The sequence below is a fragment of the Corvus moneduloides genome, chromosome 1, assembly GCF_009650955.1.
Source record: "Corvus moneduloides isolate bCorMon1 chromosome 1, bCorMon1.pri, whole genome shotgun sequence".
Lineage (NCBI taxonomy): Eukaryota > Metazoa > Chordata > Aves > Passeriformes > Corvidae > Corvus > Corvus moneduloides.
The window spans coordinates 64,446,151-64,465,620 of record NC_045476.1 but is presented as its reverse complement, the minus strand read 5'-3'; the positions used below and the strand labels follow the sequence as shown (position 1 = coordinate 64,465,620).

At 37.7% G+C, this 19,470-nt stretch overlaps 1 protein-coding gene across 1 annotated transcript in view; it reads left to right on the top strand.

Annotated features, from left to right (window-relative positions):
* Positions 1-19,470, top strand: part of ITGA8 (integrin subunit alpha 8) — a 120,569-nt gene that overhangs the window by 89,102 nt on the left and 11,997 nt on the right. The window contains exons 26-28 of the mRNA XM_032113233.1: positions 838-963; positions 3,765-3,878; positions 16,674-16,775. Coding sequence (XP_031969124.1) covers positions 838-963; positions 3,765-3,878; positions 16,674-16,775 — 342 coding nt within the window. The remainder of the gene's footprint in view (positions 1-837; positions 964-3,764; positions 3,879-16,673; positions 16,776-19,470) is intronic.

Here is a 19,470-nt window from a genome sequence, read left to right as displayed (position 1 = left end):
TTAAAGGAACTGATAAGAATGATCTGATATAGCTCTTTATAATATGAAGTCCTTAAGAAATAGCTTTGGCTATGTTTAGTTGAGTTCCTGTTGAGATCTTACTGTAAACTTCCATGAATATTTTATTGTGATTTTACATGATTGGATTGTCATGAATTAAAATTTTTCTTTCCTTCTGTAGCAATTAGCTCCAGGAGTTCTTTGAGGCTTCATGAAAGAAGCTATAAATGTCCTGTGTAGAAGTTAAACACAAACTGCTAACAAAAAATGTAGGTTTTAATTGAAGAACAAAAATCTGTAAATATAAAGCTGAAGAGAATGCATTTTAATGTGAGATTAGAAATTAAGAAACTGTTGCATTCTACAAAGTTGAGCTTTTACCAAAACAAATCTATAACATATTTGTTATATGATCAAAAATCGTGTTGTTTGAAGTCAAGACTTCCTTTTTTTTCCAGAACTGGTAAAATCAGTATATTTCATTAGGCAGATTCTGATCTAAACTAATGACTAAATTACTATGCAACAGCTCTGAATTTATCCTATTACATATATCAGAATCTGCCCCCAAGAGTCTAACAAAATTAAGTAAAGCAACAAAATTGACACCAGTAAAATTGGAGAAAAATATTGTCTACTGTAATTCCTATAACTGGGCAATATCTTGCTGTGCTATTACTCATCATGATCCTAGTTGAAAACAGTGTATTCTCATGATTGTGCTGTTAAATTGAAAAAACAGTGTTAATCCAAAATTTAAGACCTCTGAGATGGGAACAAATCTGTTAGACTCATTCTATGCGTATGTCTTTACCATTCCCATTTCTCTCTTTGCAGTTTGCTATTCCACAAGACACTCCTGAACTTGCTGCTTTTTTATATAATTCCACAATTTCTCATTACATCAGGAGAAGGGATGTCGCAGTGGCAGAACCTCACAGGAAAAACTCTGCAAAAATATTGGTGAGCTATCTAAAAGCTATATACTGGGACTGTGCAGGGAAAGATGACGCTCTCTACAGTACCACAGGCAAGGCAAAAGGGACAGGTCACTGCATTTTTAACAGTCCAGACAATGCTGGAGCAATAGCAATGCTCTCTCTCCTAGGGCAATAGTTCTGATTAGACAGCTTGGTACCTGAGTATTTGGACTTGGCTGTATTTTCAGGAGTTTTTGTTCCACTCCTGCATTCAAAGTGCCATCCTTAGCATACTTCAGTACTGTGGGTGTCAGCTGCCCTTCCCTAAAGGCAATGTTCAAACTCTATGACCTTGAGATCAGTCAAGGGATTCACACAGTCAGTGCTTTCCATCTATTTTTATGAACCTTGAGCAGAGTTTCTTTCATGCTGTCTAGTCTCTTATTAAGCTGTTTACTACAGACTCGTGCTTGGATTCCTAGACCTCACTAGAATTCGGTAGGAAGCAAAGAACCTCACAAACCTAAATCTTCTGGAGTAATAGAATAATTACACTGCTTCTGAAAGTTAGTCTGGCAATTTTTTTAACAGGAAGAAGATAGAATCTGAGAGTAATGAAAACTGAAATTTTATTAAGAACAAAATCACAGATTAACCCATTATAAACAGTAATCACTGTTGATTCCTGTGCCATTCTTTCATCAACCCAATACCCTGGGAAGAATCTAATTCCACTGGGTCTGAAGGAAGAATTCCAGGAGTTTCAAAGACATGCCAGTCATTATCACAGAACACTTAATTCATTCTTCAGTGATATCTTAATTTTCAGTCATCTTTCTAGGCTCATAGGCTGCCAACATAAAAATGACTGCAGCAACTGGAAGTGGTTAACCAAGTTCTGAAGTATGCACTGTGTCTGCAACTTAAAATATGAAGCAGACAATTTTCAGCTGCTTGATGTAGATGGATCAAATATATTTAGTGGGGTACGTAGTAAAATGAAATTGGCCCTTTGATGAGCAGTCTTCTAGTAAAATACGCTTTTGATCAGCACAAATTGGGATAGAATTGGGTGCAGTGCTTACCACTGGATATATAACAAAAATTTTCCAGGGTATGCATAGAAAAGCAGTGTCATTAGTTCAGTTAGACAGTGTCCCACCCAGTTCTGTGCGCCTTCAATATTAGCTACTGCTGATGCATAAAAATTATTTTTTTTATTTGACATGTTGGAAGTATACATGGAAAATCAATGTTGCTCTGGAAAAAAGACTGATTGGTCAAAGATAATTCTTTATTAAAAATCGTAAATTTTTTTAGAAATTTTAGGTTGATTTTATTTTCATCAAAACATTTTCACAGAGAGACAAAATGTTCTGAGAACCTCTTATTCTATTTATACCATTTATTAAACATTTGGTTTCTCTTCCATTAGTTCCAATGTTACATTGTTCTGAAAATCACTACAGGCTAAATGCATTACTGAGAAAAACAGAAATATGTGTTCAGGTCCTAAAATGTCAGCCAAAAGTAGACTTTTTTGCATACTAATGATTTATTTTGCTAATGTGTGTTTTTGGCCAATACGATTAATGAAAACAACTCTTCTTCTTCCTGCAAAATAAATAAATCTGTTCGGAGAATGTTTAAAGCCAAATAAACAGATACTTTAAAATATTCATTTTAAAAAAAGTTTATAGTTGCAAGTTCCAGGGTTTACAGTTTTGTTTTCAGGCAGATATAGAAAGCAGCAATTAAGCATATAGCTTCTGCTTATCCTCTGATAAGATATAGATTTGTGAGGAAAGCTGTCTATAAAGACAGAGGATTCCTTAAGGGTGTTTTCAGATCTGTTACGTGCATCATCATCTCATTTCCTGAAGCATGGGCATTGGTACTGCATTCTCACTCTCACTAGAGAATATACTCATGAAAATTTAGCTTTGTTTTTGAGGTCATAAGGCCTTCTGTCATGGGAGGGATTCTCTGCTTTGTTATAAAAATAGGAATCAATTGAAACCTCAGCCTTCCCCTGAGTCAAACAAAACTTTTCAGATAAAACCCATTTGTATATACAAAAGTTTTTATTTTTTCCACACACATTAATCATTTTTTAATGAGATTTTTTCCTTTTTATGCCCTAAACAACCACATAATTTTTGTAGTTACCCCATGAGACTCTGCTCATTCCCTTCAGTGGCTTCTAGTCAGCTTTTAACCTTTAATGTGACATTCTCCTGGCAGACTTTAAGAGTATATAGTTTTGAGTTGCAATGCTTGGCTTTTGCCTTCATCCTTGTAAATGAGCCAGAATCACTGCTCATCAGGAATGTTTCATGGACAATAAGTTTCAAGTAAAGCAACTAATGAATCTCAGCAAAAGTTCTGGCTGCTATAATGTAAATATCAGTGGGAAAACCAGGAGAGTTAGAAAAGGGGAAGATTTAGGAATATAAACACTTCATGCATAGAGAACAGGAAAAAAAGTGTTGAAATCATAAAATGATTGATAGGTGAAGAAAAAGCACATGCTTCAAAGGATTGGTAGGTGCCTGGACATTTTAAGAGTTCTTCAGAGCAGATACTTTTGAAAATTATTGCTTTTATTTTCTTTATTACAGGAAGGTGTTTGTATTCATTGATGATGCAAAAAGAATCTGCTCCTTGGTTTATAGGTATCACAATGACTCATAGGGTATCTCATGTATATTAGATGAAATTACTGATTTCAGGCTATTTAGCTCTTTAAGGGAAAGTTGATTTGTTTTGCTTATTTATAGCATTTGAAAATTATTTTATTTGTTTTCAAAGCATAAGTATGACTTCCCTTTATTTTGTGCTCAGAACTGCACAAATGTGAAGTGTGTCCTAATTTCGTGCACTGTGGGACAGCTGGAAAGAGGAAAGAGTGCTGCACTGAAAATCAGGTCCCGGCTCTGGGCACAAACATTCCTGGAGGTAATCATCTCTTTCAATACATATATTAAAATTTTTTTTCTTTGACCAGTTATTTAAAAATATAAATGATTAAATTAAATGGAGCAACTGCAAATACTTTTTGTTACCACTGTCTTTGAAGGTAACATCTCACTGGTTCCTGTCCAGGTTGTTTGGATGCTGCTTACTTTTCTTTTTTTTGCTATCACTCTTTCTCAAATTTATGTCCTGAATCCTACTTGAAAATTCCAAGATTATTTTAAATACCTTTTCTGGTTTTGTTTCAGCTTTCCTGGAATGGCCCAAATCAATAATCTCTTAGGTCTCAGTGATGTGTTCTGCATTTGTAACCTCTTTTCCCAATGGAGGGTTTTTCTTGGAGCCATACTGCATATCGTATACACTATGTCCAGCTTAAAAATTCATTATTATTCATTCTCTGTTAATCTAGGGAAGAGTAGTATGTATCAAGCTCATATGATACATGACACTCATATAGTGACAATCTGTCTTGCTACTAAAAGAAGGGACAGTGTAGGCCATGGGAAAAATAAACTTCCGTTTGCAAATTCTTGCATTTCCAACTTCTGCTCTCAGGATTATATTCACACTGCATAAAGGGACCTGTTGGAGTGATCCCAGAGGAGGGCCACAGAGATGACTGGAAGAGTAAAACACTTCTCCTATGAGCAGAGGCTGAGAGAGTTGGGTTTGTTCAGCCTGGAGAAGGCTACAGGGAGAGCTTATAGCACCTTCCAGTACCTAAAGGGGTCTTATGAGAAAGAAGGGAAGAAATCATTTAGCAGAGCCTGTTGTGAAAGGACAAGGGGTAATGGTTTTCAACTAAAAGAGGATCTATTTAGATTAGATGTAAGAAAGAAGTTTTTTGCCTTGAGGGTGGTGAAGTGCTGGAACAGGTTGCCCAGACAGGTGGCAGATGCCCCATCCCTGGAAACATTCTAAGACAGATTGGACAGGGCTCTGGGCAGCCTGGACTATTTGAAGATGTCCAAGCTTATGGCAGATGACTTTGAAAGGTCCCTTCCAACCCAAATTATTCTATGATTCTGTAAGGCAGAGGAATTGCACTGTGAGCTGTTACCTCACAGCTGGCCATGTGTCTGTACTTACTCTGTAGTTGTCATATCTTTAACACTGGGAAGTACACTGAGAAATTTATAATTCAGTTTGCTTTTATTAGGAAATAACTGCAGCTCCTATCTTGATCAAACTGATTTATTGTCACCTTCTTTCTCAATTTAGAACTCTCCTGTCTTTCTGGAATGCAAGAACCTTCCTCTGTTCCCTATAGCTGAGGGAGAAGAATTCTTTGTATGCAGGGTACCTCTTACCCTGGCAAGAATTGAGGATCTTTGGTTTACAGCTTTAAATTAAGCTTCTCACACCTTTTAAGTTAATTTCTCCCTTCCCTCAAACATGAAAGTAGACAAAAGAAATTCATCCTCACTTGCTTTCCTGGAGAAATGAAAGCAGATAGAATAGTATTTCCAGAAAGTTGAATGCCAGCTCAGTAGCTGCTGAGATTTGCTTCAAATCCATAATGGGCGCAAACTGTGGGGGGTCACTGGTCTCTCTTGGTGTACAGGACTATGGCAGTGGTTACTTGAAAGGATGACTTGAAAGGTTTTTCTATCTGTCAGGGCATCAGATCACATTGTGTGTTTCTTCTCCAAAAGCTGTTATATAGGACCACTATGACTGAAGAGCGCTTAAATTCTGTCCTCGCTATCTGACCTTGTTTGAAAAAAAGAGATTTTTTGTCTAGCTCATTAACAAGAGACATCCTTTCAGATACTAGGTGAACTAATTCCTGATTTGTCAGTGCATTTTCTTTCTATGAACAATCAAACCCAAGAAATTTTCATTCAGTTCCATTAACACAAATACAAGACTTTTAAGAAGAAGCATATTTAACAAGTGTGTTTCATACTCTAGACTGGATATACCTTATTTAGGTTTGCTGAGTGAGTAATCTGCTAGTACAAAAAAAATGCAAGCTCTGGTTCAAATTTAGGACCAAAAGCATGACAGCTTGGATGTCTCTCTGTCCTTTCAAATCTGTGAGCTGGGATGGACATCGTCTGGTGCAAGCTTTTGCAAAGGACAGAAAATAGCAGTATGTAAGCATCTCTGCAGCTATAGAAAAGACATACCTATTGAGAAATAGGATGGGAATTTGATTCCAATTTTTTCTAATTCCATTAAGAGACTACTGGGCAACCTCACACGGGCTAGTCCCTGTTAAGTTCAGGTAAGAACTTCACTGCACTGGTTCTCTGTTCCTAACGCACAAAGGCAGAGAGGCAGGGATATTATCTTTGATTGGAACAATGTGTGACAACTTTGAGCACTGCAGTGGGCAAGAATTAACATAGAGAATCTTCATCATTTTCTTCACCAAGCAAAAGATAAAACTTAGCTTCCTTAGCTGCCTTCCTTACTGGGAACTGAGCCTGACATATTCCGGATCCAGTCAAGTTTTTCTCCTCATCATTCTGTTGATGAAATATAATTAACTCCATAAGAGCCAAAAAGAAGGTCTTGTGAAAACACCCTGTGCACAGATTAGATGAAATTTCTATGCTATTTACAGCTATTTCAGTGGGAGTTAGCCTCATAAAGATTTTCCTAAGTCTAGTTTAGTATTTATCAAGAAATATCTGTAAGAGATTAAAGTCAAGCAAAATTCATGAGAAACAGTTTCTCTGAGTTTTTGGCTATGACAGAGGATGTGTAACAATTGGAATAAACTACCAAATCTCCTTTTTTTAGTGACTCAGTAAAAACAGAATCTTTTTCTAGGATGTCACCTTAGTTTGCCTGACTTAGGTTCAGAACAAGTATCACTGCATGAAGTTCAGTGGCACATTTAATTCAAGAGCAGTGGAACTCATTTTATGTAATTTTAGTAATCTGAAAGTTAGATGCCAAAGCTGGTTGCCTAACTCTGTAGACAGTGACAAGACAGAAAGGTATCTTCAGAGGATGCGTTATGCAGCTGACTTGAAGCATCTCTCCTCCTGATCTGCATGGGGAGAAGGGTCAAAGCTGGCCCTTGGGACATGGGTGTGTGCAAACACACCAGCCAATGCCAGTGCTGCAGTCCCTTTAGCTCCTCCTTGCTCCTTAATAAATCCTGCTTGCTTTGCCTGCACCTCTGCTCACCTGGTGAGCTCCAGGCAGAGATGGAGTGTTACACCAGCTTGTGGGCAGGGACAAAGATGAGCCATGCTGTAGATTCACTGGGTGGAAAGACTTCATGGGAAACACTACTATCAGAACATCTGCTTACTCCACTGGCCTTACATACCTGTGCTATCAAATAAGACTTTTTACAGGCTGTGGTTTTACCTTTTCCCTGTAAGCATTTCTGTGTTCTTTGAATAGTAACTTGCAAGTCTTGTTAAGAATCGGAAAAACTCCACTCAAAGCAACAGAGTTTTTTCCTAAGTAGAAAAAGGTAGTCCCCAGAGAACTGTTGCATCCCCCCATTTATGTCTAAATAACTGCCAGAATAACATGACCCCTACTTCACATGCAAACTTGGAGACCATAAATAGTGTCCTAGGGTCTGGTTGTCTTCCTTCCACCCATCTCAGAACAGTTCCCTTTTTCACAGCCCCTTTTAAAATTAACAGTTATACAGCCATCACTATAAAAGACTGTAGAACATAATTAGTTTCCTAAAAAGGACATAATCTGCTCTTAGTAAGTCTGCAGCTGTTGTTAACTAGGTTGAAATCTGCAGAGTCAAACTGAGGATTAAAATGCAGTCAAAATAATCAGGATGAGATTATTGTGAACCAGGAAGAACTAGGGCCAAACTGAACCCCACTGTCATGGTCTTGTAAAGAAAATTAGGGGAAAAATCTAGAGCAACATTGCAACCTCTTTTGCACATTCAGTTAATGTAAAAATTTTCATATGCCAAAGAAAGCAGCATAGTGGTGATGTACAACATTCCTCAACTGTGCTATAATCTAAATGAAGACATGATGATTTGCAGAAGAAATTGTTTGTGCTCATTAAAGCCAAGAACACAGTGTCATCATGCTCTTTTCATGTAATTTTCTCCTTATAGATATGCTAATGCAAACCTGAGAAGGATATTATTGGAAGTGATTGATTTATGCTAGGATGAAATAATTAATGTTTTCCATCAAAGTTATATGGGCCAGCCTGTATATTCTGTTGCCACAAAAGATCTGTCATGTTTGAGTGACTCTTTCCTCTTCCACTTAGTTTAACTGGCAACAGCTGACCATGTTGTCTCTTTACAGTTGTAATCTGTCACCTTGAACCCCAAACTCCCATAACAAATAACAGTTAAATGACGTGCAATGATTAGACATGTTTGAGTAAATAAAGCAGCCCAAATTTCCCAACCAGCCAACAAAGATAGAGACAGACATTGTGCAAAGGCCAAGAAGAATCACAGACTTTTTTGGATTAACTTCAAAGTCTGGCTGTAAATATGAACCCTCTAGTAAAGCTGACTATTGAATTCAGACTTGCTGATCAGGCAAATAATAGCCTGATTTGTGCAACCTTACATGGTTACGTTACGTTGTGTTCTGATGGGGCTCCAGGATGTCCCCATTTGTCTAATCATATTTCTGAGTCATCTGAGGGAGACCTGAAGGGATCTGGTCCAGTATTCTTTGAACAGATGGGTGCTTTTTAATATAGAACTCAGGAGTTGTCTAGTAAAACATCTGTTTTGAAAATGCATTTCTAAGTGATGAATCTGTATCATCTGTCTGATTTGTGACAACCATCAGGCTCCAAGCTCTTTAGAACTTATAACATTGTGGGATGTGGAACTCAGCGCATTCTTAGCTATTATTTCAGCCTGTACTGAAAATTCCTCATAATGATACAAATCACTTTCTGGGAGAGCTAGGGGAGGCAGTAATGTAAAAGGAACACAGAGGGCATGTGAGGTTCCCGAGAAGTTTGAAGTTTATTTTATTTTCTTCTAATGTTATTGAATATAATTGTATTGTTTGTCTCTTGACTTTTTGACAGTTCCAGATATGTGAATTTGGCACCCCTGAACACATGAACTTTAATAGTTAGAAGGGAGAAAAATCTAGTTTTAATCAGAAAAAGTTGAAAACAAGAGAAGTACCACTGCATTTGGGTGCTCTCTTGGTACCCAAAGTCATATTTTGGCTTCTCTGTTAAATACTCATTATTTCAATGTTTCTGAATGTGCGCTGATCCTGTTTCTTTTTAGATGCCTAAAAATGGAAATTTATGCTTGACGTATTAACTGTGATGTGTAGTTCAACACCCATATCTTAACTGCCTGGCCCCAGAACTGGTATCCAAAATCTGAAACTAAATGCCTAGGCTCCCTGTTCAGCACATGGAGAGAATTAGGTACCTCAGACAAAGTGACTTGCACTAACCATCAGGGTGGTGCAGGAGGGGTATTCCTTATCAGGAGGATAGGCACCCAAATCAGAATTAAGTGGGAATATGTCCACCCTCTCTGAACACAGAATACAAAAATTGCTTAGAAGGTACTTATAGAATTAGTTGAAAGATTTTAAGAGGACTTGTTTTATTCCATATTCATTGCCAGAAGCAAGAGCTGGTAGTCTAATGATTAGAGAATTCAGGACTGGAAGACACAAATTCAGTTCAAATTCAGCTTGAGAGGCCCCACATACCTGCTTTATAAAATGATGGTGTTCCCTTCTGCTGAAGCTGCATCAAGGACATAAAAAGAAATTGAGAGATCTGGAAGGGTATAGAAAACAAGGAAGACAATGATGTAGTACCTTGTTGGTTTGGACCATCAACTACAAGTTCTCCCAGTCTTGTCCTCCATCTTTGCCTTCATTGCCTGGAACCTGGAGCTGTCACCACTGTTAGAGTACATGCTCAAATTGTATTTCCATGATGAGAAATTTTGTTGAGAATCTCTGTATTTTATTACTAGTGAACTCAGCGCCTCTTTAGTGTGGTAGAAGTTCTCTTGGCCAAGTAATGCTTTTGTGGTAAGGATTCAGTTTAGCTGCACAAAGGCCATTAGAGGAAGAGTGCAGATAGCCTGTGCAGTGGGGCCACACAGACTGTGCAGCGCATGTGTTGGCAGAGGCTTGGAGCTCAGAACAGAGTTGAACTGATGGAGGTGATATGAGACAAGTGAGAGATCCTCTTGTATAAGATCTTTCATGTGTTCACTTTTTTTCCTCTCGTCTTTACTATGGGGGCAATTATTCGATCTGTAAGTGGAATATGAAGGAACAATAATTTCTATCCTCAGCATCCTCCAGCGCAGAACTGCTTTCTGTGTCCAGTGGAAAACATCTCAGTCAAGGGAAGATTGCTTAGTATTTTCAAAGAATAATTCTGCAGCCAACCTAAATTCCCTGTCTGTGGATGGAAGTGGGGGAGCAGAAAAATTAGCGAGAGACATGTCTTGTGCCCTCATTCATTGCCATATATAAGCCATATATGGAAGTTTAAGTAGATTATTTTAATTCAGACTGAGAATTAAAAGCTAAAAATTTGATGCACTGCCCTTCAAGCCACATATAACAACAAAAGGAGGAAGTAGTCAACAAAATTTTCAGTTACACCAAAAAACTGTTGTTATTTGAAAAAAAACCCTAAGTAAAACCCACAGCTTTGGTTGTGGCCAAAAATATTATATTATTCTGGATTTGATTGTTTATGTGGAATGAAGGCTAGAAAGAAAGAGACATTTGCATGGGACTGAACTAACTGGAGGTCTTTTGGGTGTGGGCTAGTTTTGTTTTCATTCATTTTTATTTAAAATATTTTCAATGTTAACAAGAGGAGAACATGACACTCTTCCTAGATGTGCTACAGTATAGGCAATGTTAGGTATATGAAGAAATAAACATCTTAAATTGATAACCATCATAATCTGTATATTGAAGTCTTCTGGAATCACAACAAAACAGCTGCCTCTATTATAACTTAAAATAGGCTATTAAAATTAATGTAAAAATATAATATGTGAAGTGTAATAATATAATGATAGAGAGAAGGATGTGTTGATTTTCAGAGTATTGTCTTTGGTCAGAAGTGTATTTGGGTGGACATATCCTCTTGCTACAAATAGTACAAATACTTTTTGACCATGTACAGAATCACATGTACATTTTTAAGCAAATTAATGAGAACAAGTGGTTTTATGAGCTCTACTCTCAGCATTTATGTGAGCTACTCTATTGGCAGCAGTTCACATCTTGGTATGTATTGGTCAAAGAAAGCGAGCTAATGAATTCCCAAAGCATGTATTTTAAAGGTGTTGCTTACCCTCCTGCCTTTAAAGTGTGCCAGACTGCAGCAGACACAAAGGGAACAAGTTTTAATCAAACAGCGCCAATATTGTTGTATCAGCTCTGAACTCCATGTGCAGAAGTCATAAGTTCTTGTGGTGAAAATACCACCACAACATGCAGCTCCGTAGGGAAAGCATGTGCACTTCAGCTGGGGAGACTTCACTGGGCTACATTTAAGCAGAAGGAAAAGGATTTTCACAAGCCTGAACAATTCTCCATAGAGGCAATGAAACAGAGTCGTTCTGGAGACTTTTTCCAGTAGCTGAACTCTTAAAATCTGCAGAACAGCAATGATCTGCCAGTCTTTAGGCTGCTAAAGGTTTTGTTCCTCCTACCCTCAGTCTAGCTCCCTGGGAGCCAGATTTGTCTCTGCATTTCAGTGTGCTCTCTGACCATGGTGCCCACATGCCTTTGAGATGCCTTGGGGGGGTCAGCAGGTCTGTGTAGGTCTGCAGAAAGCACCAGCTTTCCACTGGAGACTGGAAAACTGTCCTTCAAATTGTCAAAGATTTTCCAGCACTTCTCACGTTATTTTGGTCTCAATTGTACTTAGGAAAACACTGCACTGAATATTTATTGGGAACACTTTCCCTCATTTCTATCTGCTTTTTTGTCTCACAACTTTTAAAGAAAACAAAGGCTTCAATTCAAAAATCTATTTGTAAAACAAAAGCATGTAGAGAGAGAGAAGCTTTAATAAGTACATCGGCAGGATCTGCCACCCAGACAACACAAGGGATGGTCATGTTTTGTCTTCTTCCCAGAATATTGCAAACTACTGTCTCAGCAACAAGCACAAGATCAGGTTCTGCTTGTTCCAACACAAAAGGTCAGTGTAGTTAGGGCTGGGCTGTCTACTGTTGGTCATTAAGCACTGACACAAATACCAAATTCTTTCTTCCCCTTACTCTGAGCCATGACTAAGTCCTCGGCTTGAATTTCCAACCACAAGTCCTGCAGCTTCCAGTAAATACTGAATATTTAAACATACACTATTTAAAAAATGATATGGTAAAGAAATGCTGTTTCTTACAATTGTCTTGAGAATTATTAAAAAGGCTGTAGGATAGACATCTACTTCTATCTCAAAGGTGTTAGTACAAGTAAGAATCCTGGTTGCAACCAGTGTTGACCACAGTCACTGTTTTCAAGTTCTTTGCCACAAACACATAGTTCTGTAAATGCAGGAAAATACCCTCTAGTCTTTTATAGTCTCCATTCCTGTATTCCAGTATTTCCAGGAGCCTAATGAAGGGTTGAGGCGAGTTGATAGCTGTGGTCACAACCCAAGCTTATTAACCCAAGCCAAGCATTAATCCACAGGAAGTACACTCCTCTCGTGTTCTTGTTGCTGATATAAGCTGAAAATGAAATAAGCCATATTTGTAGTATAGTAGGTGAAAGGCTTTATTTTTCCATTAGTGCTGTGTTTCCTTTATAGGAGGTTTCAAGAGAGTTAATGCCTTAGCCAATCCGTCTGAATGTCTAATGTCTACTTCTTCAGTAATATAACCTATTCTGCTCTCTCCATTACAGATTACTTTTATAAATCATATAATCATATCCAGAATCCTGCATAATAAGAATTGCTTGGGATTGAAAAGATAAAGCTTTTTTCAGATTTTTTTTTCTGAATGCACAGCAACAGAAACATGCTGAGATTTTGTGTGAGGAGGAATCTAGTGCTGAAGTATAAAATACGAAGAATGGTTTGAGTCTGGAAATGGAAAATAATTAAGGTGATAAGGAAAAATCTTTTTTTTTGAATATCAGTCCATAGATGATCAGCATCATGAAAGTGTATAAAACTTACTTACCAAGTCTAATTTTTCATTTCAAGCTCTATTGATAAAAAAGGTAGCTCCCTTTCATTTGATGCTGTGTTAGACAGCTTATGTGACCATCCCTGTGTAGTTGTTTGAGACAGATGTTTTAGTATTGCTCTTTCCCAGTATAAGCACCAATGAGAGGTTGAATTTTCTGATAATAACCATTCAGCTGCTCTCAATATTTTAAAAGAACAAAATTATGGCATAGCCAAATGAGTTCCAGAAGGCAATAACTGTGCTGGCTTTTTATCACCAGTAAACCCTCACATATTTGCAGAGAAAATTAGCTTTTAAAAAGGAGAACAGACAAGGCAAATACCAGAACTACAGCCCTGGAGCTCAGGAGAGCACCTTTTACAGGGATCTGCTTGGAAGAAGTCCATGGGAGATGATCCTGGAAAAAAGAGAGTTCCAGAAGAACTACTGATTCTTCAGGATCAGAATCACCTCCTTTAAGCTCAAGAACTGTCCATCCTGACAAATGGGAGTTTTACCACCCTGGTACAACTCAGACATACAAAGATAGTAATAGGTTAAAGGTTGCACTCAATCATCTTTTCCAATCTTTATGATTCTATGGTTCTATGAAACACGAAAGAGGTGGAAGCAGAGTCAATTGACCCAGTGCAGGGGCTGGATAAGGAATATAGAGAGGGTCTGAGAATGCAGGGACAGAGTTAGGAAAGTAGAAGCCCACCAGGACCTGAGCCTAGCAAGGGACTTAAAGGGTATTAAGGAGGCTTTTATATCAGCAGCTAAAAGAAGACTAAGGAAAATATGGGTCTTCTGCTGAATGGGACATAGAAAAGGCTGAGTTACTCAATGCCTCCACAGTTTTGTCTTTACTGGTAAAACCTGCATACAGTAATCCAAGGCCTCTGCAACCAGAGAGGAAACTTGCAGCTATCAACATTTATCTTCAGAGGAGGGATATCAGGATAGGGGAACATTTAAACAAATTGGACATACAAAAGTCCAATGAACCTGATGAATACAAGTACAAGTCCTGCAGGAGGGGCAACAACAATGTGAGACCTTTCTCAATTATCTTTGAAAGCTCATGCTGATTGGGGGGGAGTTCTTGAAAACTGCAAGAATGCAAATGGTAACACCTGTCTTCAAGGAGGATTCAGAGAGCTATAGGTCAGTCAATCTTATTTCAACCCCTGAGAAGAGAAGGTGGTGGAGAAAAAATGTGGAAGCCATTTGCAAACATCTCAAGGAGAGGAAGATCATTGGAAGCTGTCAGCATGAATTTACAAAAGGGATATCATGCTTACCAACCTGGTAGCCTGATAATTTGCAGATTGTAGTGAAGTGGAAGGAGTCATTGATATACCAGTTCTTTGTACTGCCCTTCAGAGGAACCTCAACAGGCTGGAGAAGCGTGTTGGCAGGAATTTCATAGTGTGACAAAGGGAAATGCAAAGTGCTGTACCACAGGAGGAATAATCCTATGCACCAGTACAGGCTAGGAACCAACCAGCTGGAAGGCAGGATTCTAGCAAAGGACGTTGGAGTTCTGCTGGACATGAAGTTGAACATGAGCACACTGTGTGTACCCTAGCAGAAAAGAAAGTCAACAACCTCTTGGGCTGCATGAGGAAGAGCATTGGCAGCAGGCAAAGGGAATTGAATCTTCCTCGGTACTCAGCACTGATGAAACAGATCTGGAGTTCAGTCCTGGGCTCCCTGAGAAAAGTGAGACATGAACATATTGCAGCAAGTCCAGCTAAGAGCCACAATGATGGTTAAGGGCTTGCACATTTGATATAGCAGGAGAGGATGAGAGAGATGGGAATATTCAGTCTGGAGAAGAAGAAGCTCAGGAGGGATCTCATCAGTGTGTATAAACATCTGATAGGAGGGAGTAAAGAAAACACTACAGGGTCTTCTCAATATCCAAGAACAGGGAAGAAGCACAAATTTAAATAAAGGAAAATCCATTTAAACATAAGAAAAAAACCTTTTTTTACTTTGAGGGTAGTAAAAAACTGGAATAGGTTGCTTCTTGAGATTGTGGAGTTTCCTTTCTTGCAGATATTCAAACCCTAAATGGACGTGGTCCTGAGCATACTGCTCTACTTGACTCTACTGTGCCTGTGGTTGGAGCGAACAAACTCCAAATACGCTCTCCAACCACAGCAGTTCTGTGAAAAATTTGATTTGGGCCGTAGTCATTCAAATGCATCCAGGTTGGCTCCCAGGTTTATGTTATGCTTATTTCAGGTCATTTTCACAAACAAACCTTTCTCCGTCACTGAAGGAAAGAAATAGTAGCCCAAGTTATCAAGGGGTCTTCTCACCTCAGTCTTTGCTCAACAAAACAGCTGAAGGAGGAAAAGCAGTTCTTTGAGAGGGTTTATGCCTTTGATGCAACAGGAAACTACAGGGAAAAACTGAGGAAAAGATGTTGAACAATCACACAGGAACCAAATCTTGTCAATGGAGCAGAACTCCTAAATATGTGAGAAATAGAAGGAAGGAGAAAGTTTTGCAGGTGTTCCAAATATGCTGGACTGTAAGAAGCTGGTGACAAAAGGAAAGACTGCTTTACTTAAAAGGATATGTTATTCTGTAAATCATCAGTCAAACATTGTGTTGAAATCTGATCATCATATTTCATAAAGGGTTAAGACAGTAGCAAAACTGGGATGGTATAATAATAATAATAATAATATAGAAAAAGGATATAACAGTCATAACTCCTAGCCCTCAGGATTCCATTGACCATATTAACCCTTAACCATCTAGCAGTCTTCAGAGAATATCAAAGCACTTTCAAAGGAGATCCATATCACTATACCATATTTACATGGGAAGGGATATACAAAATGAGTTGCATGTAGGGTCACCCATAAAATCAGTTGCATGTTTTGTGTGCACCTCTTTGGGTTTGTTGAAATGCTTAATGACAGCTATATAAATATTTTATGAGGTGGCCAGTTAAACAATGGCTGCTATACATTCCTCTCACATTGACACAACTTAGTAAGCAAGCAAGGTGAGTGGGATTTTTGAACTCTTCTCTAATAGGAAATCAATCCCATTCGAAGTGTACCTGGTCTAGGTGACTCTGCCTTAGCAGAGGAGTTGGACTAGTTATCTCTAGAGGGCCCTTCCAACCCAAACTATTCTGTGATTCTGACTAATTGAAGTTCAAAGATGCTTGTTCCTACTATTGTTCTTTGGTGGGAAGGCACAGCCATTCCTTTGATGTTATCAGGAAGCTCTGCCAACCTGGTCTCAGCATAGGCCTGCAAATGTTCTCAATATACCCATATTGGTTGTTGATCTTGGTGAGCCGAGGTGAGAGTTTAAAACACAGACACCCCATAAACTTCACTCATGCTTCTAACTCACCTGTTTCGGAGAGAATTATGAGAAACAACTGTATGTGTCTTTCTGCATATCTAACCCTTCTTCCCCATTTTGAACATGGGCCTTTGTATTGCAGCTTTATGATATTTATTTATCTCATGGACACATACAGGTCTCAGAATTCCTGCAGTCTTCACCAACAGAAACCATCTTTGACTTACGAAATCAGTGCTCTGGGGTTTTTTTTGTCTGCTTATTTTTCATAATGCTTTTAAATATAGATAGGGGGTTTAATAATTTCTTTTTTCCTATAATTTCAGAGAAAGAATGGTCTCTACAGTCTTTCTTCCAATGTTTCCTTCAAAGTTAAGAGCATGCCATATAAAGTGCAACCAGAAAAGCTCCCTGAGGGAAGCATAGCAGTAAGTAACTGAAAATTATATCTTGGTGTGAAGCACGTGTATTTGGTCACTCTAATCACAGCTGTGAAAGTTTTTATAGATTAAAATATTGAAATTAGTCTTTCCTGTGTTTCTAGTGTAAATTCCTGAAGGAATCACTACCTAAAGGAAATAATTTCATTACTTTCTGTGGAAGTTGATGATACGTGATTCTAATTACATTTTTAAATAATTTCTTGCTGCACTAATGTGCAGACAGCTTTATTGCTATTAGGATGGATTTTTCACCCAAAAGAAAACAACCATGAAAGCAAGAATCTAGTTACTTTGTTTGGGGCAAAAGATAATCTGGAGGAAATTTTTATACAAAATCCAAAATCATGTTTCTGTCAGGTTTAGAGATCTCACTCTTCTCCCAGTCAGCAGTTCTCTCCCACAAGCTTATGTGTTGTCTACAGCAACTTCTCTCTTATCTGTATTAAGCTTCTTTGTTACCCTGATTTTCAGGAAGGTTTGTATGCCTTTCTAGGGTTTCCACCTCATAGCACATCAAGTGCAAGATACAAATTTACTTGGTAATCCTTACAGAAGTGATAGATAGATAGATAGATAGATAGATAGATAGATGCTAAAATACTTGCCTTATTTGCAGACTGAAATCTGTATGGCCCTGGAGTACTATATGAAAAATTAATTTTGGAGGCATAAATTTGATTTAATTGTTTGCTGGTGCTGAAGCATTGGGTTTGGGGAGCACTTTAAAATAATTTGCTTCTCATGGTGTCTAATATCATGTGTAAAATTCACTCTATTTTTTCATTACTGATAGAAATAAGTAAAATATGTGTGCAAAAATTTATTCTAGTATAAGAGTAATCTGAAATTTTAAGGCTTAATGTTCTCATTATTATAATGATTCATCAGTTACAGTCCTTCTTTTAAAATACAAGCTCAGTTCAAGCTTTGCCAAGTTGAACTGTGGTGAAAATACATCTTATCAGTCTGTTGAGATGTAGTAGTAGGGGCAGAATATTTTCTTACCTAGAAAACCAGAATAATACACTTTATAGCTTACTTTGAGTATATTTCAGAGGGTACAGGATATAAAGTTTGGTTTTGTACATGCACAGATTTAATGGTTGATTGATACTTGCTCTGAGAAGACACAAGGTAAAATCTTGGTTCTGTGTGCACAGTGACTCCAACCTCCCTCATCAGTAGAACCATGATTTCACTAGAGAGGATTGGTGCTTAATGCAGTATTCATCCAGAAAGGTTCAAAGGCACCAAGCTGACAGATATACTGGGGCTCTTTTTATTTTCTTGCAGCATGTGTTCCATACCAGAAACACATGTGCAGAATTCTGTTGATAGTGGGGCCTTCATCTGGACTGAAGTGCTTTACCCCAGGTGATAGCCTGCTGTTCTCAACAAGTGTCAGATGATCTACCAAATGCTCAGATAAGCATTTCATTCTCTTACTCCAGCCAGTATAATGCTTGTTATTTGCAGCAGATGATTTACAGCAAAATGCCTATAATAGCAACTGTAAAATGTTGAAAAATGATAACACTTTTATGTCATTTCATATCTGGACATGGCAGTGGATACTTGCCAGCTCTACAGCTTGGTGTGTTATATGCACCAGTTCTTTGATGTTCCACTTGCAAGAAGAAATATTTCCTTGAAGTTGGGCAAAGCTTAATATTTTTGCTCCTTCTGAAAAAGATCACTAGTTGTGTTTTAAAAGCTTCTGGAGATTTATTTCAATGTTTATGGTTTTCTTTCAGACAATGAAAGGGTGGAAGTGAAAGAAAGATTTAAATATTTTTAAATTAATTTTCAAAAGTGTATATCTCATAATCAGCTACCACTTTAAAGTTTATATAGAGAAGATAATACATTTAAAAGAACAGAGCATATGTCCTTCATTTAATTCATATAGTGCTGGATTCCAATTATGCAGGCTGATATTTACATTTAGTTTTAATGGCATGAATAATCCCATGCACATAAGTAACCTACAGAGTCATGTGATCATATTTGCAGCACTGAGGGCTTTATTTCCATCATCATGGAATATAGGTCTTGAACACATGGGTCTTGTACACAGGGTTATGATACAAAGGTGAAACATTATGTAAATGTAAGAAAATCTAGACCTTCTATAGTAAAACATTAGAGTGAAAATGCATCAAACAGAAAATCAGCATGGATGTTAAACCAGAATCCACTGACATCTACAATAGTATTTCCATTAATTTTGGTAGTCTTAGAATTGCAACCATATATTATACAACTGGTTGGATTTCCTTGCTAACAGCTGAATCATTCAAGAGAAAATTTTCAATTTTTTGTTACAAGTATTATTGTGGTAAATACTGTCTTACTTGGTGAATTTCATGTGCAACATTAAAGTACTTTTTATTGCAAGAAGTACAAAGTTAGAATAAGCAGCAATTTGCTCTATTTTAATTTAGGATTCTTGAGCCAGTTTGGGAGTGTAATAAAATATGATTGCTTTTCTTAAATGTTTGATAGGCTTTTCACTGTGGATGCCTTTAGTATAAACTGTTTGACCAGTGTCCTACAGTGAGTAAAACTGGTTGCAGACTAAGGCCTACAACTTTGTTTACTTATTACAAGATGATAGCACTTTCATTTTAGATAAGCTTATATTCCTCATGAAATGTATTTGCATAAACATTTGTAAAAT